Source organism: Dermacentor variabilis, chromosome 10 (genome assembly GCF_050947875.1).
Source record: "Dermacentor variabilis isolate Ectoservices chromosome 10, ASM5094787v1, whole genome shotgun sequence".
In the NCBI taxonomy this organism is placed as follows: Eukaryota; Metazoa; Arthropoda; class Arachnida; order Ixodida; family Ixodidae; genus Dermacentor; species Dermacentor variabilis.
The window spans coordinates 125,596,902-125,622,795 of NC_134577.1; the positions used below are offsets into that span (position 1 = coordinate 125,596,902).

The 25,894-nt window shown below is 44.7% G+C and overlaps 1 protein-coding gene across 1 annotated transcript; it reads right to left on the reverse strand.

Annotated features, from left to right (window-relative positions):
* Positions 1–395: 395 nt before the first annotated feature.
* LOC142560949 (uncharacterized) lies at positions 396–14,319 on the reverse strand. The gene is made up of 4 exons (XM_075673381.1): positions 13,968–14,319; positions 12,573–12,659; positions 6,218–6,431; positions 396–590 (listed from the first exon to the last, which is right to left on the reverse strand). Exons 2-4 carry the CDS (start codon positions 12,612–12,614, stop codon positions 451–453), a joined length of 396 nt encoding a protein of 131 aa, XP_075529496.1. The 5' UTR covers positions 12,615–12,659; positions 13,968–14,319; the 3' UTR covers positions 396–450.
* Positions 14,320–25,894: the final 11,575 nt, after the last annotated feature.

Consider the following 25,894-nt stretch of genomic DNA (forward strand, 5'->3'; position numbering starts at 1 on the left):
GCATGCTGGGTGACGGGTGGCATGGTGGGTGCTGGGTGACATGGTGGGTGACGGGTGGCACGGTGGGTGCTGGGCGGCATGGTGGTTGCTGGGCACGGCGGGTGCTGGGCACGGCGGGCGCTGGGCAGCATGGTGGTTGCTGGGCACAGTGGGTGCTGGGCGGCACGGTGGGTGATGGGTGGCACGGTGGGCACTGGGTTGGATATCATCGTGGGCGCAGCACGTCAAAGGCAAGTTGTGTGATGAATTGAAGGAGCAGCCATTGCCATTCGGAAGCTCATGACGGGTTATCTTTATGTGATGTTGAGTCTTGTGAAGTGTACAGTCTGTATATACATGTTGCCAAGATGCGGCTATTTTCATGCCATAACAAATCAATATGTAAAGCACCATACTACGTAGCATATCATCACACTTTATTGAAAAAGCATCACTGGACTTGTACTGTATTTACTTTTCCACTCGCTTGCTCTGGCGTCCTGCTTGTGTAAGAGAGCTCCAAAGGTGCTTTCGCAGGGAAGCAAGGTGGTTCTCCGGATGTGGTGCAGGTGGCATCATTGGATGGTCACTTATGTATTTCGCCAGGCAGTCTAAAAGGAGAGTGCAATAAATATATAAGTAAATTGTTTTTCCAATGATTTCTAGCAATAAGTGAATGAAGGAAATCTGCTCTAATCACTTCAAAAAAAGTTTAAGATAACAAAATGCAGCAAATGTCAGACACAAACATGCTACCCAGGACGCAAGCCAGCACAGGTTTATTTGCAGTGAGTATGCATACACATGCATCACATTGTTTTGCAGATTTACATGGAATTTTTGTATGTTTTTTGCCAAAGCCACGCCTCTTCTCATCTGGAGGTTGGCTTAACTGCAAAATAAAGACACATGGGAGCTGTACTCAAAGCCTTATGGGGTGGATATTTGGCTTCTGATTTTGCATAATTTGTCTGCTCTTCAACCACCCACATTCCTGTCAAATTCAGAGAGCCACAATTTGGCTACACTGTCTCTAACGCATGCAGGGGAGATGCAAGGTGCAAGCTGTCTGATTTGTCCATTCTATCATTTGTTAGCTTTACTTGTTGCTCGTGCAGTTGGTGAGGAAGTCGTAACTTTAGCATTTGCCATATAGGCATAAAAGATTTCATGTAAAAGCTGTATAATGGCTGGCTTGCAAGCTTTATTTAGCTGCAAATGATGGCAACTAATGTTTTAAAGTGAAGCTTTTTTTGCCTCTTCTCCCAACATTACGGGCGCTGCAGCTGCTATGGTCTTGTCATGCGTGCCGTTGGATTTCTTGCAACATTACTAGATGGCGCTCACCTCTGCACATCCTGACCGGCGCTGCTGCCCCAGCATTTCACCGTTAGTGTGTATTGCACGTGCTGTGCTGGTTTTAATTTCTATGCCAGAAAAATGCAGCTGCTGGGCTGTGATAGTGTAAACATTAGAATCGTCCTTAGTCTGAAGAGAGCGCTTTGAGCTGGAATCTCAACAGTGTGTTCGCCATGTATGTAGAAGGAGCCCATTAACACGCGCCAGCAAGGCGTGCACTCGACGTCGAGGACCCCCAGACTTGAAAGAAGTGTCACACAGAACAGGAGCGTCTTCGCTACGCAGTGAAATGTAGTGCAGACCGCGAATTTATGTATACATTGTATACATACAATTACAATAGCTAATTGAAGTATGCACAGCCTCATAATTCAATTAAAGTTTAATATTTCTGCCATGATGCGGTGCGCCATGTGAGGCAATGACAACGCTCCATTCCTTCTCAGTGATTATGAACAATGACTCGCAACAACGCCTCAAGCAAACACATCTCCCTGTGTGTTCTGTGGGCTATGCAGACAAACAGAAGTGGTGCATGCAAGGTAATGCTTAACATCAACTCGCCACTTTCGTATTGGACTAAACACTGAAAAAATTACAAACTTGCCACTAACATCACCGTTAATTATTGTCAATCAAAGCAAACAATGTGTGCTTCGTGTACATCGATTCTCACAGTGCATGGGATCTGCCATTTTTTTTCTACTTTTCAATCTCCATATTGCTACTTTGCTAAGGTAACCTACATCTTCAATGTAAAAAAAGCCCAAAGAAGCATCTTAACGTAATACAGAGCAATCTTTCATGCTCGTCTGTTTAAAAAAAAACATATTTATGTAGGAAATGAAATCTTCGGCAGAGTGTTGATGCGACTACAAGAGTACCTGGTACTTTGATCCATAAAACAATTGAATCTTGGCAGAAGAATGCCAGTTACAGCCACACTATACAGTCCTTTCTAATCCAGGCTGGCGGAAAGCGCTGGAATTCCGCATGATGCCCAGCACCTTGCTTTTCTTGGCACCGACAAGAGGCATGAAAATTTTAGGATGCTTTGCGTAGAACAAGATCAGCTATGCAGATCAGAGCGTACATGCGACTAATGTTCGAGATGCTTTCTTTGTGTAGCAGTTCTTTCCTCATTCTTATGCTTAAATAAAATGAGATCACTGAAAGTATGCCGAAAGTGCTGATAGGCCATGTCTTACAAACTTAATTAATCAGAACATCTAAAATCAAGAAAGCGGCTGACAGATGGAATAGCACACAGTGGTATGAAGGTTATAAACATGGATGAGGTGCCTCAGAAAGGCTGACGAACTTTTGAGCTATCTTCGTCAAAAGTGGCCTGGTCAGCCTTGCCATGTTAGTTTTAAAGGACTAGTAGGGTGACATCACGTGCAGTTGTTGTCAGTGGCAGCTGGTTGTAAAGGGAGAGACTTTAAAGAGAATGAGCGCTGTCGTCTGACGTCTGTAAGCATGGTTCCTAAGACGAGGGCACAAGACCGTAAGAATAGGAAGGCGGCGAGAAAAGAAACAAAAGAAAAGGAGAAAAAAAGAGATGCCAAGAGGCAAAAAAAGAAAGACAAGAAAAAGAAGGGCATGGGAGCGTGTTAAGGAAGTGAGGGGTTAGGGAGCATTCAGGAGTGTCATTGGCGGCATCTTTCTGCCGTTTTAGAAGAACTGGTCAGGCGGTCAGTGTGCGAGTAACAAAAAAGACCCCAAAAGATATCAGTTGAAAGAATGACTTGAGTAGCGTAGCAGCAACGCGTCGGGTAATGTTGAAGAAATTAAGATGGCGACAAGGAGTCTGGGATGCAATGTATGTGGTAGCTGGCAGGCAGAGGCATGGTGTTTTAGGGATGTCAGCCTCAGTAGCTCAACGCAGGTGTCGTCACAGTGGTATATATAGCTGGTGATACCCTGTGTGACTGATGCGCAGAAAAACGTATCCTGGCATCTGGGATTTTGGATTGTGGTGGTGAGGGTGTTCAAAAAATATGATAGAAAACAGACAAAAGGGGGGAACTGAAAGTGGAATAACAAATAGGAGGGTTACATGAGCAAAAGCGGGCGGAGGCAGGTGTACATGGGAAAAGGGGTCATACAGTTGATATAAACATTAAAACACGAAAGAATATATTAAATTGAGTAGTAATCAGGTAAAAATTAGAAACGGTGGAATAGGTGAGGTTAAGAATTAAGTTTAGCTGGTGGCACAATGTGTTTTGCGCCTTGGTTGATGACAAGAGGCTTTCCGATTTAAGTTGCAGCTTTTAAGTTTTTAAAGATTCTAAGTTGCTGTGTTAAATTGATTCCCATTGGATGTAGGCATTTAAACTTGTGTATGAGGTATGATTCCAGATATTTCCTCTAGCGAGGTGAGCGGAAATTTGTAGTCTACAGAGCCTTGCTTTGTCACATATGACATGTTCATTGAAGTGGCTGGCTACTCCTTTAGGTAAATTGTTTTGTATCTGCGCGGTGACCGTTCAGTCTTTTATGATTTTTTTGTCCTGTCTCACCTATGTATTATGTGCTACAAGTGGCACATTCTAGACAGTAGACTACATTGCTTGATGTGCAGATGAAACTCGAAGTTACGTTGTTTGAGTAATTTGATGCTGTACTTATTACTGTAGTAGTAGATTAAATATGTTTGCATGTAGAGCACCCGGGCGGCCACAGGGACTGGTTCCTAACTTCGTTGTTTTTAGTTTGGCACATACAAGAATATCCTTAATATTATAGTGTTGCATCTCAAGACTACTCTGGGCAGGGCGGGAAAAATCTTGTTTCTGGTTGCTGGTGAGAATTGGGTAGTATTTATTGAGGATGTTGTTCATGTTTGGGAGTGTGAGAATTTAGTAGTAAGAAGAGGCGCTGTTCTTGTGATCCTAGGGTGGGGCTTGAGCACGTCGGCTCAGTCAAGTTTGGTTGCATCGGTGCAGGCTTTCTGAAGGGCACTCTTTGGGTGGTTCCCGTTTGATAGGGTTTCTTTAGGGTGATCAAGTCTATCTATGTAGTCTTGGTTTTCAACACACATGTGACGTAGCCATGTGCTTGGCCTTTAAAGATGCCTTCTTTGCAATGTGGCTTGATGGTGGCTTGTATATTCTAGGTACTGTTGTTTGTCAAAAGGTTTCCATACAGCATTGTCATTAGTGTCCCAGTGTCAATGTATATTGTTTAGTCCAGAAACTTTATGCGCTCCACTGAAGATTTTGATGCGAATTTTATTGTTGGCTGAAAAGAATTTAGAAATCCTACATATTTATCTAGGCTGTCTTGACCATGTCACCATATTATGAATATGTCGTCTGTGTATCGTAGCTATGTGTGGGGCCTGTCAGTGCAGCGCAATAGGAAGTCTGTAGAATCCCCATAAATATGTTCGCATAAATATGTTTTCCCATGTACATCTGCTTCCGCCCGCTTTTGCTCATGCCACCCTCTTATTTGTTATTCCAGTTTCAGTTCACCCCCATATTTGTCTGTTCTTTATTCTATTTTTTCGAAACACCCTCACCAACATATTCCAAAATCCCAGGCGCCAGGATACCTTCTTCGGTGCCTCAGCCACACAGGGTATCGCCACTTCTGCATACCGCTGTGACGACACCTACGTTGAGCTACTGGGACTAACGTCCCTAGAAAGACCGTGCCGCTGCCTTCCAGCTACCCTATGCACTGCATTCCAGACTCCTTGCTGCCATCTTAACTCCTTCTAAATTATCCGACGCATTGCTGCTATGCTACTCAAGTCATTCTTTCAACTAATGTCTTTTCCGGTTGTTTTTGTTAGTCGAGCACTGACCGCCTCACCGGCTCCTTTAAAGCCACAAGAACATGCTGCCAAAGACACCCCTGAATGCTCCCTAACCTCTTGCTTCCCTAACACCTTCCTATGCCCTTCTTTTTCTTTTCTTGTTCTTTCTTTCCGTCTTGGTCTCTTTTTTTCTCCTTTTCTCCCCGCCTTCCCACTCCCACTATTGTTCCTACGTCTTAGGAATCATGCTTACAGACATCAGGTGACCGCGCTCATTCTCCTTCAAGTCTCTCCCTTTACAACCAGCCACTCCTGACAACTGCATGTGACGTCACTCTACTAACACTTTAAAACCAACATGCCGAGGATGACGAGGCAGCCTTTGAGAAGATAGGTCCTCCTAACGAAACGTTGGCCACCCTTTCCGAGGCACTTTATCCCTGTTTATAACTTTTACATCCCAATAATCAGAATAGTGTTTTGAAATTGCATGGCTGTGAATGCTGCAGATTGTAAAGCAGCACATCAGTTGACCACAGTCAACACTTTGGACGGCAGTAGTTTAAAAAGCTTCTTTTAGACCATACAATTTGCCAAGCTTTGTCGGAACCCAATTTTCTTGAGAAGCATTATTTCAAAAAAGTGAAATGAAAGCTGCAGCGTGAAAAGCTACAATAACGCATGCCAAGTCTACATTAGAAATTTCAAAGACAATGAGGTGCTTAAATGTTCACTTCTGTTAAGACAATGAGCAGCAGGTGAATGCAAGCTATCAAGGTCCTGTCAAAATTAACCGCTCGTGTAGCCACCCGACTTTGTTGATTGTTTTTAATTGAAACTGATTATGGGGGAAACTTTGTGGGCGATTTTCGCCGGAAACCCATATCCCGAAATTATCTTGTGCTGTTTTTCATACCCACAGAGACATTTAAATTGTGTGTCGAGACACAGTGCATATACAGCAGAAGAAAAAGATATAATATATAGGCACTTGCCTCATTCTTGCTTTGGCATTTCTTGTCGCTCTGTATACATCATGTAATGCTAACTCATTCAGATAACTTGTAGATATGCAGTTATGTTTCTCAAATGAGGTGACTGTTGACTTACTCTTCAAAGCAGCCACTTTCTCCGGTGTTGCCGGAAGCTTCCAAGATGCGCGGCACATTGTCCGGCAGGCCTGTCCAGTCAGGCTGCTTTCACCTGCTTGCACTGGTGTCCACAGGTGCCATGCCACCTCTAATGGGCACTTTCCGTCGGAAGCAGACTTGAATATGTAATGCCACTTGTTGAGTGGCATCACAAATCCCACACCAATCTGTACCTGCAATAGATATGAAGTGTTTTTTTCCTGAGCAGTATTCTTAACACTAAAACGCACTTGTATAAAACAATATGATATAGGTTAATTAGATCCGTCAATTTCTGATGCAACTCTATAATTTCCTATTTCTGCCCCTCGAACAAGTTTAAAAAAAACTGGGGTTAAACCCAACCTCACCAAGAAATTCATTTTTGTGTAAAGGATTAAACTAATAAAATTTTCCCATTTTAAGGGCAGCAAACACTCATATTTCGTACAGTCTAACCTTGCAATAATGAAATTAACAGAGAAAGCGAAACAATTGATTCAAATAGGCGCACCGCCATGCAGAGAACAGTGCAAGAACGAGTGACGTCAAGGCCTCCAAGATTGCAGTGTCACACGGAGAACAGTGCAGCACGTTACCTAGAGACCTACGCGCGCCAGTCTCCAAAATACACCACCATCACACACTACATGGCCTTGTTCTAAAGAACATTGGAGACATGCCTTAAAAGTAAGATTACCCTTGCATGGTTGAAAACAAGTGAATTCCCTTGTGGGCTCTGAAAACCACTCGCACCACTCACTCATCTCAGCAGTTATATTTTCGTCATGACTAAACTGCAGCGACGAATGCGCCAAGTCCCGTCGCAACTTCAAACTTCAGAACTCAGTGTGCACGCTCCTTTTACTGCGACCAGGTTTGAAATGTTTGTTGTAACAGTACAGCGCTAGTACAGCGGCAGCGGAATTCTTTTTAGGGACAATTGCACCTTCTACATCTTTTTGTAGGTTTTTGCGCAATATGTGCGTTGCTGTTTTTTGTCATTAAGCCCTTCAGTTGATGTCTAGCGCCTGTTCAGACTGTGTCTCTTTGTGTGTGTGTGTGCCCTTGCACTTGTCATGATGTCCAAGTTCAGCTACCACCAACTAGAACTAACTTTTGCATTAATCAGAAGTACATATTAGCACGCTTTATAAAAAGCCAAAGGATTAGCACTATGCTGACCGGAAATGAGAAATGGTAAGAATATTCTGGCTGAAAACAACATTTCATGTTTATCAACACTGACGGGCAAGTAATTAAGAAAGTTGGTGTACGTTAATGTTTACCTTTTGAGTGATACAAGGGACAGAAAGAAGACAACAAGACACAAAAGCTACCAATTCAACATTAATTTTGGTGCAAAAATTTAAGATAATATTTATACTGCGTGTGCCCTTGCACTGCACAAGCGATCTTTTAAGACAAAGGGCACAAGTTGCAATACAAATGTACAAAATCATGATAAACAGTACTTGCATAAAAATAGAACAAATAAGCACGGAGTGATCACTATTCCGTGTCATTTAGAGAGTATTCCTCTTTGTAATGCAATCATAATGAGCACTGGCTGACAGATGTCCCTCTTTTTTAAATGGTATGCCTCAGTGATATTGTTGATCAATCGGTTGCCTTAAGTAAACAAAAGAGATGAACAATCTAAATCTAAATCTAGCGTACATCACCAGTTGTGTCAATGCATTGTCAAGTGGGACGAGCATGCTTGTCCCTTGAGTGAATAATGGTGCTCTCCTGGGCACATGCTTATACAGCGGCCAGTCTGCCCCATGTACAAGACCGTCTATTCTTAGTACGAAGATGGTGCAGAGTGGCCGAACTCCGCGGATTGCCAGCGCGCATTGCATGGCTGTGCAACGGAGCTAAGCGGCGCAGGCGCACAGGGGCTTAGAGGTGGGACTTCATGTCATGTGTCATCCGCTAAAGCATGGCGTGCTCCCGCACTTTAGCAGATGACACAAAGCTCCACATCCCCCTGCGCCATGCACGCTGGCACTCCGCGGGGCGTGGTCACGCTGAGTCGTGTTCGTGCCAAGAGTTGACGACCCTGTGCATTTGACCAAACATACACATGAACAGAGGCATAGAATACACTACTAATGACGGACACAAGACATATTTAGTGGTAATTTATACAAATCTCCTTTGCCTGGACGCCTTTCTCAATGCGCTTGTGGAATGCTATGCACACATATTTCGAGAGAAAAAATAAAGTAGGCAGGTATGCCGCACAGTCCACAAGTGAACTTAGAAAAGCGAGCAGGCAAGCGAGGTACGCTTGGTTAAACATACCACGAAATATGTCTAGTGTGTGTTAGGGGCAGTGTACTGCATTCCAATGTTAGGAAGCTGACAGGCCAGGAACTAAATATGTACCAAAGAAATCACCACATTTTACTGAGAAGACCGGCATGCTCGTCTGACTTGGCCCTGCATTGCCGCGATAGGGCTTTAGGCCAGATTAAATTAGTTTATCTGTTTCCACCCACGGTGAAAAATTGACAAGAGAAATCAGAGAGGCATACCACAAGACGTGTGAGCAAGCCCCCATTATGAATGCATGAAAAAAGGCGTCCTTTCTAGACGACAAGGGATAGAAATTAGTCTGACTATTCACCTTTTTTTTACGCAAATACTGTTTATTGTGATTTTTTGCCTTTGTATTACAACTCACATTTTCCTTCTGAAGGAACTTGTGCACAATATAAGCACACTTTCAGTGTTATTTTTATTCCTTCTATCAAAATATTCAGTCATCACTGGTCATGTTGTATGGTCTCCCTTCCTTCACTGTGTAAATTTTGTCCTCAAGTTATATGAACTGACTGGCAAACTCAAAACGACACTACAAATTTCACCTAGAGGATACGGCTGGTTCTCAGAAAATGCACCAATACGGCGACAGGTGTCTGTTGGCACACTGTAGCAATAATGGGTGGAAGCTACCTTTGACATTGCTGCAATACATCAGTTGTGACATGGCTACAACCCTTAAGAAACAACAGAAATGTAAGTGCACAGCAAAAACAAGCAGGTTCATCAACCACAAATTTGACTTCAGCAGCCAGAACATAGACAGTTTCATGTAGCTAAAGCATTAGCTAATATGTGGAAAATACATGCACAAGCACCCTTAGCTTGAGATACCTGCATACCAACATAAAACCATGAGTTGCAGTGCATATGATGCTTGTTCTTGACACTAGTATTTTGTGAAAAATACTTTTTGGATTACGTACCATGCTTTCAATTCATTTGCCCAGTAATCAAAGGCTTTTGACAGCATTACACTTTGTACTTGCTAGTTGAAAATATTCTCACGTGAACAGCACCAAGCAGAATAAATAGAAAACTGCCCACTGTGCTAACCAAATATGTGGAGAGACCCAAAGTAATAGAATTATTTCTGGACCGCTGTAGACTTAGAGCTTGTTGGCTGATAGTCGCTATTAAAATTACACCACTGCCAAACAGATGTTCTGTGTGGTGCTGTTGAAATCAAGTTCACTTGATGAGCAACATAGCAATAACCAGCAAATGCTTTAGCAATAGCGAGCAGGCAATCTTGCATGTGCAAAACTGCATGCTTATTTAATGATAGTGCATCAATAGACTGAACTATGTACCAACTATGTGGTCTATGCAGTATAGACAAAGTCGAAAACGATGCAACTGGACACAGACTCTGCCACAATGCCTACTTGCATGAATGGGTATTGCTTAAGAAGAATATAAATAAATGTAGAGAAAGAAAGCAAGCTTACTAGAAAACTCTTCACTGCTGTAGTACTTACAGCACAGTGAATACTGGCCTTCATTTACCATTTAAAGAAATTCAAGCTCGTGTCTATTGTTCTGGGAACTTGAGAAATAATTGTGAAAAAATGGAGAAGGTTAGGCTAGTTGGCGTTGACACAGCTCCTGTGACATAGTTACTAGCACAAACAAGGCGTACGGAATAAAGGTCGGACTAGCCAAAGCGGTAGACTTCAACTGACAAGCTTTATTCAGAAGAAACATGCAAACAGGCCACCGCATGCTCAGTTAATGTGGAGACAGATGCATAAACGAATGTGCCACATAGGGGATAACGAAATGCACATAGAAGCTGATAAGCATCCACAAGAAGCCATTACAAAGCATTCACCAGATTTTTCTGAAGACACAACACTTATTTATTAGCTGGTACCAGTGATGGAGTGCTTATGCATTCATCAGCAGCTTTCGAAATGCAAAACACCTCAAACATTTCCCTATATAACTGCCTGGCAAACTGACTGAGCACTTGTGTGCTATGAAAACATGGGGAGCACTTATGGGTACTTTAACAGTGATCAGCCAAGTAGCCAGCGCCTGTGAGAGCATTTACAGCATTCCGGTACTCCCCAAGCCACTCATTCAGGCACCTGTTTGTTCAATATACCACTTTCCGCAGGGAAGTGCAATGTAGCATACCACCACTACATTTCAGTTAACAAAGCAGGTGACATGCTCCTTAGTGCATGTACTTTGACGCCCGGCAATGTTTACCAACTTGCATATTCTTGTGAGCATTAGCAGTGCCGAAAAAATGCCTACACCAAACTTGTTCGCCACCTTTCTTCTAGGCGGTGGGACACCCTGTGTATGTATGGCAGAGCTGCACGGCTACCACTGGGACATGCGTTACTGCACGTCCAGTGGGCAATGTGGTAGTGCTAATGACTTTCTTGTTGTGCTGGCTTTGCTGTTAAAAACAGTGTGGGTGTTTTCGAACAGTGTTCAGTAGGACTCAAGTTCACACATGAGTTGCCAGAAGATGATCAGCTGCAATCATTCGATATTCGTATAATTTTAAATCATACTTTCCTTATTATATATACTCTCTTAGGAAAACGAAGCCCTTGCTCGACTACCGTTTGGCGTACTCCATGTTAAAGGATGCATAGCTCCTAGCTGCCCGAGAGCTGTTCTGGTTAAATCTTGTGCACCAGGTTTCCTGCAGCGCTCAGCAACAAGCGAGCCATTTATGTAGGGCCGGGTATCTCGATAACACTTTGGTGTCAACTACTGGGAGCCTCATTAAAGAGGTAAAAACAGATCTCGCAGCTGCTCGGTGCAATAACGCACGTGCCAGTGGGCGCCCTGTGGCTGTGCCATCTGTACATGGGGTGTCCCATCACCTAAACAATGTGGCAAACCAGTGCAGTGTAGGTGTTTTCTTCAGCGCCACTAGAGCTCGCAAGAATGTGCAGGTTGGTAAGCAACGCCGGGAATCAGGGTACATGCACTAAGGAGCATGTCACCCACTTTTTTAACTGCAATGTGGGGGTGGTATACAAGATTTCACTTCCCTGTAGAAAGTGCTGTATTGGACAAAAGGGCAGGTTCTTGAATGAGAGGCTTAGGGAGCACCGGAACGCTGTAAACACTCTAGCAGGCACTGCCCATTTGGCTGACCACTGCCGAAGATGTGCTCATAAATGCTACCTGTGTTTTCAAAACAAGCAAGTGCTCAGACGGTTTGGCAGGCAGTTAGATAAGGAAATATTTGGTGTTTGGCATTTCAAAGGCTGATGATGAATGTGTAAGCACTCCTTCACTGGAACTCACTGATAAAGGAGTGTTTGTTGTACCTTGAGAAGAACCTGCTGAATGCTTTGTAATGGTTTGTTGTGGGCAGTATTGGCTTTGTTGCGCATTTGGTTTCCTCCCATGTGGAACATTTATTTATGCATCTGTCTGCAGATATTTTTGAGCATAAGGTGGGGCCTCATTGCGTGTTTTCTGAATAAAGCTTGTAAGTTGAAGTCTAGTGCACTGCCTTGTCCAACTTTTTTCAATTAGTCTTGTTCGTGCAAGTAAACCTCACAATAATTGTAATACCAATGTTAAACAATGGTAAGCATGCTGCATGCTTAGACCTGTGACATATTTGGCCCATTACACTTTTAATCCTTACGTGTGCAGAAACTGCACAAGCGTGTAGCCTAAACGAAAAAAAAAGTGGATATAAAAGGTGTAACACAGGAAAGTTTCAAATCAATAAAACAAAATAACAAGAGGTACATATAATGTGTACTAAGCAAAATAAAATGTAACGTGCAGCCAAGTGATTGATGCAAGAAAAAATAAACCTCAAGACATGTTAGGTCTAGTTTTAAAGTGAACAAGGTAATGTGTACATAATGTCTACAGACACAAATAAGCAGCAAGTTGAATAAAGTTGAGCAGATATTTAGCCTATTTAGTAAGCACTGCTGAGTAATATGTCCATAAACTTATTGACGAATGATACCGAGACCCTACTTTTGCAAACACATACACTTCAGTCATACCTGACCAGACCATCCGATTACACACAGTGCTGCTGCAGCCATAGCTCCTCCCTGACGTGGACACTGTTGTTGGTCACGGCCTTGCCCCTGCAAGATAGGTTCTGTGTTAACTTATAGCAGTGGCACTTTAAAGAAGTCATTGTGAACACATGCAAGGAGCACAGAAAAAGTCACAAAAACAATGTTTGCACCACTGCAGGGTGGGAACAGAGCACAAGGTCAAAGTTACTGATGAATATTGTGATAATAGGGACCTCTTCATGACAATAAAATTTTTAAGACCTACAGCTACAGTACATTACAAACAAATGTTTGTTTACATAACAATTCATTTTTTTTTTCTATCAGTTAAGCAACTTTCCCTTGTCATCTCTAGTTATGTCAAAGTTATGTCAAAACACCTTGTCTCAAAACGTAAGCTGTAGTAGTAGCAAGCCGTAATTGCTTAAATTTTTTTGCCCGAACCCTATGAGGGAGATCTTGTGCGCGACGGCTTTGAGCGAGAAAACGAGCCGTCGCGCAAACATATCGCTCGTTCTTTGTCGCCTGGTTCTGGAAATCTAGAATTCGTCGCTCCTCGCCCAGAAGTGCTATGAGCGAACAGACAATAGCGCGAAGCCGGAATTGTACATCAGTCGAGTACTACCGCTTGTTGCACGGAACAAGCAAACGACTATTTTGATACGTGCAAGGTTAAGAACCTACTGCAAGACTTTAAAGAAATGTTTTACGCTGCTCCTTTGAGTAAAACACAGCAAACTAAATTAATAAAGCACACTTTTGGCGCGTATTTGCTGCCCTCATACCGGCAACACCGGGGAGACTGCTCTCAATGTCGTCGCTCGCATAGGGTACGACTTGTACGGAACGAGCTAGCGCGACACCCATCTACATCGCGTCTCTGTCGCGCGCAAGACCGCTCGCATGGGGTACGACTTGTAGGGAACGAGCGAGCGCGACAAGCATCTACATCGCGTCGCTGTCGCGCGCAAGATCACTTGCATGGTGTTTATACTTTTTCCCAATAACTGCTCACAAACCGACAACCGCGTAAACAGACATTATTTTCAACCTCGAAGCATAAGTAAGAGAGGAAACGTCATTGCAGTAAGAATAGGTAAAGAGGCAGATGAGTCTTTATTATCCAACTTTAGCAGAAAAGTGGCAGCTCGCGCAAATGAGGACTGTTGCTGAACCTAATCCCTCTCACCGGAAGGAAGCGCTCACCAAGACTTTCAATTTAGCATTAAGCCAATAAGCTTGCGCAAGCAAATTATGTCAACCAACGCTCAGCAAGCATCGGCACAGTCAATGTCGTCGCGGGAGTTCGATTTCTTACGCTCGCAAGGCACTCTAGGCACACACGAGAAGCAAGCACAGCATGCGTGTACTCACCTTTTAAATGGTACGATGCGGTCGAAAAGCGCCCTCCAAGTTGCCGGAGCTGCAAAGTTATTCCCGCATACATGCAGTTGCGTAGTGGACGACCTGCGGAACGCTAATAATGCGCATCATTTCTTTGCGGCGCCCACCGAACTCTCCACAACCACCACGGACAAAGGGAACGCACTCCATGGCATGAAAATCGTTGGTCCACGTTTGCCTGGCGCACCACGCATACCGCGAGTTTGCAGCGAGACACAAGCTATCTTCTGGCACTTTTGTGCACGCGAACTATGTCACAATTCATTACAGCAAACGCAAAAACACGATCAAACAAACACATCGTAGCAACTCGTACGACCGACAGCACACGTAAACAAGAGAACAAGATTGGTGGATGAATACTATGAGCAACCACTTTGAAACGGAGTGGTGGGTGGCGCCACCTGTGAAATTGGGAGTTTGGTTGGCCTCCGCTATGACTAAAATAATAACCAGCACACACTCGCTTTGTGCCTTGTTGCGCCCAACTGCATATAGATGTTGCAATACATAAACAACCATCGCACAGTTTATATTATCCGCTATACTTTAGCGCAGAAAGAAATTCTATGACGTGTTTTCGATTTCCAGGAGCTTCCGTCGCATGCGGGCAGTAAAAAGATGGCCTTCGAGATTCGCGTATGCCATTCTTAGGAAGCCTTCTCTGGGCTGTAATTTGAAGAAATATATATAAAAAGGTTTAGTAAACAAGAAAAAAAAAAGGTGTGGAAAGTGAGGGGGTGGAGCCCCTAGCCCAGAACTCCACTGGCTTGTGCGGTCCGCCGTGCCTGGTCGAGGCTGGCGAGCCAAGTCTCCCATTGCTCCCTTCCGGAAAGTTTGCCGCCTACTTTCAGCTGTTTTGAAGCCCATCCATGCCCACCCACGACGCCTTGCGCTACTGCCCGTGCAACCTGCGCCGTCACTTCGTTTTAAACGACTTGTTGCTTTCGTCAACCTCTACTGTAGCAATTGAAATTGTTGACATGATCTCGGAGGTACACGTCCAGTGTGCGATGTTTCCGTGCGCGTTGTAACTTATTCAGTCAGAAAGCATCAAATCTACGAGAATTAATCGCTCGTGTGGGGCGGGTTACACCCGAGTCATCCGCATTGCTTTCGTTTTGGTGTGGTGAATGTGTGCGTATTGCGCTCCTGTCGTGCATGCCTTCTGTATTTATCGTGCGGCGCACGAATATTCCTGGAAAAAACCGCATGTCTCTGCCGCGTGAATGCGTCCTATGTGGTGGTGCCAGAAATGTGCGGCGGTGTACAATATGTTCGCAGCCAAGTGCTACCGTGCATTCCAGCGAATAGACGCGGCTGCTTATGCACGGTTTTATTCAGTGTTTCTTCATTAGCTTTGTGATTTACTTGCGTCTGCGATAGAATCCACAAGGTACCCCAGTTGAAGAAGACAGCAGGAATTCATGTCGCAACTAGCGAAATTTCTGTTGTACGACAGAAGTTCCTCACGTTTCCGTAGTTGACAGACATTCCTGACGTTACGACAGAAATTCTGATGTCGCAACAGAAGCATTCTGTCGCGAAGGCCAAGATCTCTGAAGTCGCAACAGAAACGTTCTGTCGCGACAACAAGAGTTCTGAAGTCGGAACAACAACTTTCTATCATGACAGCGACTCTGACATTACGACAGCAATTCTGACGTCGCAACAGAAACATCCGGTCGCGACGGCCAAGAGTTCTGAAGTCGCAACAGAAGCGCTTTCCGTCGCTGCCCTTTAAAATTGTTTGTCAGTTTCGCATCGGTGGTGTGCACTGTACTTTTCTCTTGCGCGGTATTCAACCGTGCTTCTCTCAAGCCGCCAATGCTGATAGCACCGACACCGGTATTAAAGTCGACGTGGCCAATTGTTATAATTGTGCCGTGACGACGCGGCACCTACCCGCCTCCTCAAAATCGGCCGCTGATCAAAATCATACCATATGCGGGAATGGCTGCGTATCCGTTTTGTTTTATTTGGTAAGATGTGGCACACAAGCCTGTGGACTTACATGTGCGGTTACACTGTCACATTAGTTAATTTCCCAGAATTATTGCAGAAGCTTATGCGAAGCGGAAAAGAAGTTTTCGGTTGTTCCACAAAGTTGCGTGAAAACTTGTCTCGCTCGGGTCTCATTAATCTGGTACAGCGCTGCCGTGAGAAGCCAGTATGCTGTCAGAATGAAGACTCATCCACGAGTGTTTATGTAGCTATTTTGCGTTGAGCACACGAATTATGTGCGCGCTCAAAAGTGTAAAGAGCGAGAGACAACTGTCGAAATTAGCAGTAACAACCCTAACAATGTCCCCGGTCGCCGTTGTCTATTTCTGAATTTCTTATTCAATATGCATATCGTACAGCAAAATCGATGTTCTATCACTCCACGATGTACTACCTGTCGATCGTAACAACACTTGTGCTCTTCTACAGATGTGGCAGCTGACGCGGTGGAGGGAACCCACATCTTGGCTTTTAAAATACAAATGTAAACAGCAACGGAGACAGTGGTTTTTACTGTTGACATAGCCAAAATGTAAGCCGAGAGATAACAGCGCCGTGGTGCAGTGGTAAGATGCTAGGCTCGTGATCCTTAGGTCCCAAGTTCGAGTCCCGGTTTAGAAAATATTTTTTTATACTTTTCTTTTTTTTGTACTAAGAAATTTACATTTTCCTTAAAGAGGTCTCTCAATTTTAAATTAAATATTGATCAGGTTGTGTTTTTAAAGTGGGACATGACGTCACATTGCGACTAATTTTGTCTTCTTTGCCTTCTTCAATAAGTGTCCTGTTCCTGCTTGACAGTAAAATGTCTCTAGTGGGGTTGAAATATCATAGCAATCAAGCTGTAGAAATCGTGCTATAAAGCAAAATTTTTCTTCACTATGTGTTTCACGAACCACCGAGTACACCCACCATTCACCCAGCATGCACACCATTTACCCACCATTTACATTTGACCCAGTACGTACATGCAGTATTCACCCAGCACATCCATCATTCACCCACCATTCCCACAGTTCACCCAGTATGTACCCACCATCCTCCCAGCACGCCCAGCATTCACCCACCATTTACACAGGTCACCCAGTAGTCATCCCACCATCCACCCACTACACCCACCATTCACCCAGCCCGCCCACCATTGAGACAAGTCACCCAGTATGTATCCCACCAATACATCCCACCATCTACCACTGTACCCACCATCCACCCATTATACCCACGATGAATTCCACCATCACCACCAAGTTTTCCATCATGCCCAGCACATTTTACATCATGCCCAGCATAAAATTCATGATGGGCAATGCTGGGATTTTCAATAGGGTTACCTCCTCCTGTATTACGGCTACTACTTCACATTTTTGTCAGACTGCTGTAGGGAGAACCTCTATTTTGTTTATCTTTTATGCAGTCTCTGGCAGTCGTTCTTTATTATTTTTAAAGATACGGCTGTTATTGGTTCTTGTTTTGAGACAGCGTCTCTCCCCAGTGTCAAGGTTGTAGGTTTATGGTTGCTCCCCGGGCTATCTGTTCCATGCTCAGCTATCATCTTCTAATCTGGTAATTCATAGGTCGTTTCTGAGAACAAGGTGTATTCGATACATGACTGCCTGTTTCCGCAATGTCACATTATGTGCCCATAACATTTATTCTGTCTGTGAACTATTGTGAGTTTCTGTTCATCGCACAGATCCAGCACTAGAGAACCATTGTAATCAGTAGATCCGCTTAAATTATATTATGATGAAATAAACACGAGATACCAACCGCAAAAGTATTAGTAGGGCTAACGCTTTTGTGGTTGGTGTTTCGTTTTTACTTCGTCATGCTCCCCCAGAACAGGCGCGATGCTGTCACACTCAATTTCATATATCCCATTAATACCACCTGGTCCAATTTCCCGAACTCGTTATTATCACTTCTAATATCAATGAATTCTTAATTTTTATCGTTGCTATCACTACCTGTTCATAGGCATTCACGTCTATCATCCTACCCATGTGCCGCTACTCCATCAATGCTCCCCACATGTTCTTTTACCGTTTGCCATCTCGTACCTCGCAAAATTAGCACGACTACGCCTCATCCATCCCTTGATCGAGTCATTCCGTTGCAGGTTTCCCACACAAATTTCTCAATACCGGGCCGCTGCTCCAAATCTCGCAGAGGTGTTTCGGTCAAACCATGCAGGCTAATGCTTTGTCACTCAGTTGCGTTTGATATTGGAGTCATTTATCTCGCTTGTCCTGCATGATTATGTGACCTGCTTTACGTGCTCTATATACATATACCTTTTTGTGTCTTCTTTTACACCCCTTTAGTTGTATTTAAGCTCCTTGATGGTGTATTGCTATGTTAAGTACTTAATCTGCCTTCGTAATTGCCTGTCTGCCACCAAGCAAAGCTACGGCACGTGCTGCGAGTCGACGTCCAACCGGCGTCGCTACACTATCACTAAAATGTGTCCCGTAAAGCAGAAAAGCGCCTTCTCAGCCATGTTACTCGGTTAATAAAAATGACTGCAAAATTCACTGCTTTAACTAGCGTCCTAATCTCCTTGTTTACTTCAAGCACTGCCCTTTCAATTTACCACACTTGCTATTCAACTTCTGGCAGCGTGAAGACAGCGATTTGTAGTTTTCTCGAAACATTCGAGATATTGATACCTACATCGGCTTTTTGCTTCGCGATCCTTAGGCCAGGGTCGAAGCCAGGGGGGGGGGGCCGCATATGGGGCTCCAGTCCACCCCCCCCCCCCCGAAATTTTTGCGTGCTGTCATGCACCGCCGACCAAAACGTCCCCGGCGCGGGAAATCATTCTGGATTTTGTCTAGAATATATTTTTCACGCTCGAAAACGCATTTCGGCGCCAAGATTCTGAACTCGGACTGGATTTCCTGGCAACGCCCATGCACCTGGAGCAACATAACGCAAAGAGCCCCACCGGAGTACAAAGTTTGAAGGGCGTTTTGATGGTGAGCGGGCTCGTCACGGCATCTGGCGAATGCCGCGGTATCTACGGTGCGCATGGATTTCAATTCCGAGACCTATGGGTATAAAGATCACATAAGCTTTTGGTGCAAAAGTTCTATTTACATTTCCAAAATCGTGCTTTAGATTTTCAATTCCGCATCATTGTGGGTTTAATGTCCCTATGAGCATGTGACGGCAAAGGTGCATACACTTTTCTAATGTCGTATATCGAACCATACGAAACAAGCTAAATCAACACAATATCAGACAAGTTGACAAAGCACGCAGCGAGGTCCGATGAGACGAAGCGTTGTGATGGTTCATTTGTGCCGTCATGCCACCGAGAAGATTATCAACATCTTTTTCAATTGCGCCAAAGCATCCATGTCATAACAATAAAACCAGCAACGATAACTACGTTCTTATTTACTTTCGCTACTTTGACTTTTATTCGCGAGCACATATTGAGCCTCTTCCATTTCCTTATTCTCACTGCCCGTATACTGCCAGAGCCAGCCAGAGGTAATGTGTTTTTAACATGCTACCCTTACAACCACGCGGTGTACTTCGGTGCGCGTTCATTTTTCTCTGGCCGAGTGGATTTTGGCCTCACAGAAATTTGGACGCTTTCTGCTTATCAGACGAGAAAAAGAAGCAATGGTGGCTCACCGCCAGCACTGCGGGCACTCGACGGATTGCAACGCGTTCGCTTGAGGGCGTCACTTTCATTTCGATGTTATCGCAACCTCCACGGAAAGCCTTTTGTCCCGCCAGTGTAGGATAACGAGCAGCATCTCTCCAAGCGTCTCACGATTTCTTCGATATTCCTTCGGCAGCCACATTAGGTGCCCAAAGTAGGCATTCGATCGCGGCCAACATGCTTTTCTTTGAGTTTTTTTTTAAGTTCGGTGCCCCCGTCGCACACATACACACAAAAAAATGAGGTTGTTGCGGCGCAGGGAATTGTCGCAAGGTCAAAGCTCGATTTTGTTAAGTCTTTTCCGGAAAGTAATAGGCCACGGGACTCTTCAGTTGCCGGATACTCTTATTATATTGTTACGGAGGAAGACACCGCCGAAAAGCTATTTACAAGTATATTTACAAGGCAATGGGTGCATGAATTTTTAAAAGACCGGGAGTTCTATTGTTTTCGAAGCGGCTATTCTTCCAGTAAATATAAGCAAACAAGAGGTGTGCCTCAGGGATCGGTACTTTCACCAGTATTATTTAATATTTTACTGAGCAGAATCCCCGTTCACCCAGCTGTCAGTACATACGTTTATGCTGATGACATTGCCTTTTTTGGTATGGCTAGCGACATATACTCTCTTTACGAAATACTGCAGTCGTATCTAAGGGAACTGGAAGGCTGGCTGGATAGCTTACACTTAAACCTGAATGCTAATAAGTGTGCTATGCTTGTTTTTCCCGTTAAAGACCCAGTATACATATCGCTTAACTATCATCTCGAAGATATCCCACAAGTAGAATCACTAAAATACCTTGGAGTGATTTACAACGGAAATCTTAACTGGCGGCCGCATATTGAATATATTGCGACAAAAGGAGCTCGTTCAATGGGCATTTTGCGCAAGTTGAGCAACCGAAGAACAGGTATGCGAAGAAAATCCCTCTTGATGGTGTATAAGATGTATGTTCGCCCGGTGTTAGAATTTGGATGCGTTTTATTCTCAGGTGTTCCAGCATACAAGCTTCGGCCGCTACTTTTGTTGGAACGAGAGGCGCTACGTCTGTGCTTAGGCCTCCCAAAATTCGTTTCGAATGCCGTATTATACCTGGAGGCAAGAATCCCACCCATAATATGCCGATTTCGCCTTCTGACAGTTCAGACTTGCCTAAGGCTATATGAATCCCCATTAAACCGCCTTCAAATTATTTTCCTCTCTAATCCAGAATTATTTTTTCCTATTCATTGGCCCAGGTTTCATAGACCACAGATTATATTTGTGCAAACATTACTTGAACCACTAAATGTGCACATTCGCGAGGTGCTTCATGATACGCATTCAAATTACCCAGAGATCAGGTTTGATGACATTTTCCCAAACCACGCGAAACTCCACCCTTACGGCATTTTAAACGCCATGTTGCAAGACCACCTGAGCAGCCTGGAAACAAACGTTATCATTGCAACAGATGCCTCACAGTGCGAGGAAAAAGCTGGCATTGGAATATTTTGTCCTGCGCTCGACTGGTCTTTTTCTTTAAGGTTGCCTGATTTTGTGCCTATTTTTCTGGCCGAGTTGTTAGCAGTAATCCTAGCTTTACGTAAATTAGACCCAATTATTACAACGGCTGCCATTCTGACTGACTCCCTTTCAGTATGCTCTTGCCTTACCGCTACTAATGAGTCACCCATGCTAAAACTATTCCGCTTACTAGTTCCTGCCCATGTGCGATGTGTTCATTTGATTTGGGTGCCAGGGCATAAAGGTTTGTTTTTTAATGAAACTGCTGATTCACTGGCAAATGCATCACTATCCGGCCCTGTTCTTCCTATTCTACCAGTGACAGCACAGATCACGGCGACAAGATTTCGGATGCGATCAATAAGATTAGCCTTATCAAACCCACATTTGACTGCTTCTCCAGAGTATAAGCACCTGGCATTTCCCTGGCATAGCGAATCCTGTGACGCAAAGATGCTGGAGGTCTGCCTCACCAAATTACGCTGCCGCATACCCTCGCTGAATTTCTACTTACACAGGTCGGGTTTGGTTCCCTCCCCCCTCTGTTCTTTTTGTAATGAGGAAGAGACGATACACCACTTTCTTCTATCTTGTCGCCGCTTTACTGCGCTTAGAAAAAGATTGTTGGAAATACCTTTTCGAAGAATTGGCCTGGACTTGACAGAACCTGCAATTCTTTCGTTCGGAGCGTCCACTTTGGGATTCAGCCACACGGATGCATGCTTCGCTGTCCGTACATTCCTTATGGAATCTAAACGAATGCCCTGCTAAATTCCTTTATTTTTGTTTTTACTTTTAAGTTAATTTTTACCAATTCAATATTACCTTCCTGATGTTATTTAACAGGCAATTCTGCGCTATTCAATGCTATTTCAATAACTATTAGGAAATTTATGCTCCATAATAATTTCGAATAATCCACCCATCTCTTGGCCAATCCCCCATCGTGGGTAGGAGCCACACGCATCACAGGCCACAACAACAACAACAACAAGGCAATACGCTGCGCTTGGCCAAGAGGCAACAGCCCGCGCTAGCTTCTAATCGTCGTCGTCGTCTTCACACTGCTCGCATTTCGTGATCGCACATATTGTGCCGTAGCACTACCCCCGGCGGCAAAAGCGCCGTCCCGGAGCGACTAAAGATCGGACTCGGAAGCAGTGTAGTAGGCCTTGAGCCTACTGACGTGTACGACATCCCTAGATGCCAGAGGAGAGGACGAGGTTGAACCCACAGGAGCAATTTCGTAAGGCACAGGCGTCACCTGGCGCAGCACGCGGTAGGGCCCTGTGTATCGCTAAAGGAGCTTCTCTGAAAGTCCGACGTGACGAGTGGGCGACCACAGGAGCACGAGTGCACCAGGCGAAAACTGTACGTCACGATGGCGGGTGTTGTACTGGCACTGCTGAGTGGTTTGTGAGGCCGTCAGTCGAGCACGGGCAAGCTGGCGTGCATGGTCGGCGAGGGCGATGGCGTCGCGCGTATACTCGCTTGTTGAGACCGCAGCAGGAGGAAGTGCCGTGTCTAAGGGCAAGGTAGGTTCGCGACCGTACAGTAGATAAAAGGGAGAAAATCCGGCGGTGTCGTGCCGGGAAGAATTGTACGCAAATGTTATGTAAGGCAGGGCAATGTCCCAGTCGTGATGGTCCTTGGGAACGTACTTGGCCAGCATATCGGTAAGAGTACGGTTTAACCGCTCTGTCAGGCCATTGGTTTGAGGATGGTATGAGGTAGTCAGTTTGTGTTGAATGGAGCAGGAACGCACAATGTCAGCGATAACTTTCGAGAGAAAGTTTCGACCACGGTCAGTAAGGAGCTGTCGCGGGGCGCCATGAAGCAAGATAATGTCACGCAAGAGAAAGTCCGCGACGTCAGTGGCGCAACTGGTAGGGAGAGCCCGATTGATAGCCTATCGGGTGGCGTAATCAGTCGCGACGCCTACCCATTTGTTCCCAGAGGATGACGTGGGAAAGGAGCAGGTCTAATCCAACACGAAAGAACGGTGCCACAGGGACGGTGATCGGCTGGAGATGACCGGCAGGTAGAACCTGAGGTGTTTTCCGACGCTGGCAGGGATCACAGGCAGCAACATAGCGTCGAACGGAGCGAGCGAGACCAGGCCAATAGAAGCAGCGGCGGACGCGGTCGTACGTGCGGGTTACCCCAATATGTCCTGCAGTGGGTGCGTCATGCATCTCAAAGGATAACGGGGAGCGGGGAGAGTGAGTAGGTCGTCGAAGTGGCAGCAGGTGTCGGAGCCGGCGGAGTCGGGTTGTCGTCGCCGTGAGCCATGAAGGAAGGCTCGACGTACCGTCCACTGCGAAGCTCCGTGACGAGGTACAGGGAACCTACACCTCCACCAGATATGTTACGGAGGAAGACACTCACGAAAAGCTATTTACAAGTATATTTACAAGGCAATACGCTGCGCTTGGCCAAGAGGCAACAGCCCGCGCTAGATTCTAATCGTCGTCGTCGTCTTCACACTGCTCGCCTTTCGTGATCGCACATATTGTGCCGTAGCAATATTATTCCGATATGAATTATATGGATAGACAAAGCGCATTGCTGTTGTCGCCGTCACCATCATGTTCCGTATGAAGTCCAAGGGCGATAACGTCGTCACCGCGCGCCGCATGCCTAATGTGCAAGTGAAAGCCTAGTGGGGGGCGGGATGGATGGGGTGAGCCGACGATTGTGGGTCAGTCTTGTATGCACAACGGAGAAAAGCGAAGAGGAAGCGCATTGCCTTCCGTCGGGCGCGATGCACCGTAGCGTGTCAAGGAAGGTGGTAGTCTTTAGGACTCAGTCATCTGTGCATCTGTGATTGTGCAACATGTTTATTTGCCTTGTTGGACGCACTTTAAGGGTGTTTCAGTGAACTTTCGTCGTCGTCGTCGTCGTTGGCAAGCAAGCAGGCAAGCAGGCAAGCAGGCAGCGGCGGCGGCGGCGGCGGCGGCGGCGGCCTAGCTACGCCCACTGCAGGGCAAACGCCTCTCCCATACATCTCGAACTAACCCGGTCATGTGCTAATTCTGGCCATATTGTCCCTGAAAACTTCTTGATCTCATCCATCCACTTGCCGCCCCCTGCTATGCTTATATTCTCTTGGAATCCAGACTGTCACCCTTAATGACCACCGGTTATCTTCCCTCCTCATTACTTGCCATGCCCATGTCCCCCCATTTCTTTTTCTTGATTTCAACTAAGATGTCATTATCTCGCGTTCGTTCCCTCATCCATTCTGCTCTCTTCTTATCCCTTAACGTAACACCCATCATTCTTCTTTACATAGTTCGTTGCGTCGTCCTCAATTTAAGTAGAACCCTTTTCGTAAGCCTCCAGGTTTTTGCCCCGTAGATGAGTACTGGTAAGACACAGCTGTTATACACTTTTCTCTTGAGGGATAATGGCAACCTGCGGTTCATGATCTGAGAATGCCTGCCAAATGCACCCCGGACCATTCTTATTCTTCTGATTATTTCCGTCTCATGATCCGGATCCGCCGTCACTACCTGCCCTAAGTAGATGTATTCCCTTACGACTTCCAGTGCCTCGCTGCCTATTGTAAATTGCTGTTCTCTCCCGAGACTGTTAAGCATTACTTTAGTTTTCTGCATATTAATTTTTAGACCCACTCTTCTGCTTTGCCTCTCCAGGTCAGTGAGCATGCATTGCAATTGGTCCCCTGAGTTACTAAGGAAGGCAATACCATCAGCGAATCAAAATTTGCTAAAGTATTCTCCATTAACATGATCTTGGATTGTAGCGCGATGTGACACGGATACAGACTAGAAGCACACAGGACGAGTGCTAACTCTCAACAAAATTTTTAATGAAACGAAAATTCATTAATGAATCTTGGGAACGAAAAGATCGAAAACGAATTCGCCTCTCATATCAATTATTGTCAGCTCGTATGGGGCACGACAACTGATGCGAATTTAAACAAATTATTTTTATTACTGAAAAGGATAATACGCGTCCTCGCAAATACAACGTACGATACACACACCGACCATTTATTTTACAAGTTTAAAATTATCACAGTGCACGAAATTTATAGGCGTTGGCATTTGCAGATGTTTTATCACATGAACAGGGAAAACGATCTATCCCTTGTTATCATGTTTAGAAGCACGTTTCTCCTCATGTTTCACAAGGAACACAGAACCCTGGAAAATGCACCGCTTTAGAACTAATTACAGCTCACAAATGCTAAAAAACAACAACTTATCAAACGCTTACAACAAATCTGGAATTGATATATGTGCCCTTAGCCAATCAGGATTTTCTCGTCTTAATCAGCAGGACTAATATTTCATGTTTATATGGTCAGCTATTGCAGGAGTGCAGATTAGTTGAGTGTACAGCTTCTTGTTTACATTAAAATTATACATACAGAAATTATATATATATATATATATATATATATATATATATATATGTATATATATGTATATATATGTATATATATGTATATATATATATGTATATAAATATCTTCTCGTTTATTACGTAACGAGGGTCTGAAATCCGGCAACATTGATGCCTTCAGGTAGCATATGTGGGATTATTGACCAGTTGCCTTCACCCAAAAAGATCACGTTATCGTGACGCCTGCGGCAACAAGGACGTTCCACGTCCGCCGCCAAGGTCTGTCAGTGGTAGCGCTGGCTAACACTCCCAGGGTGTACACATAAATAC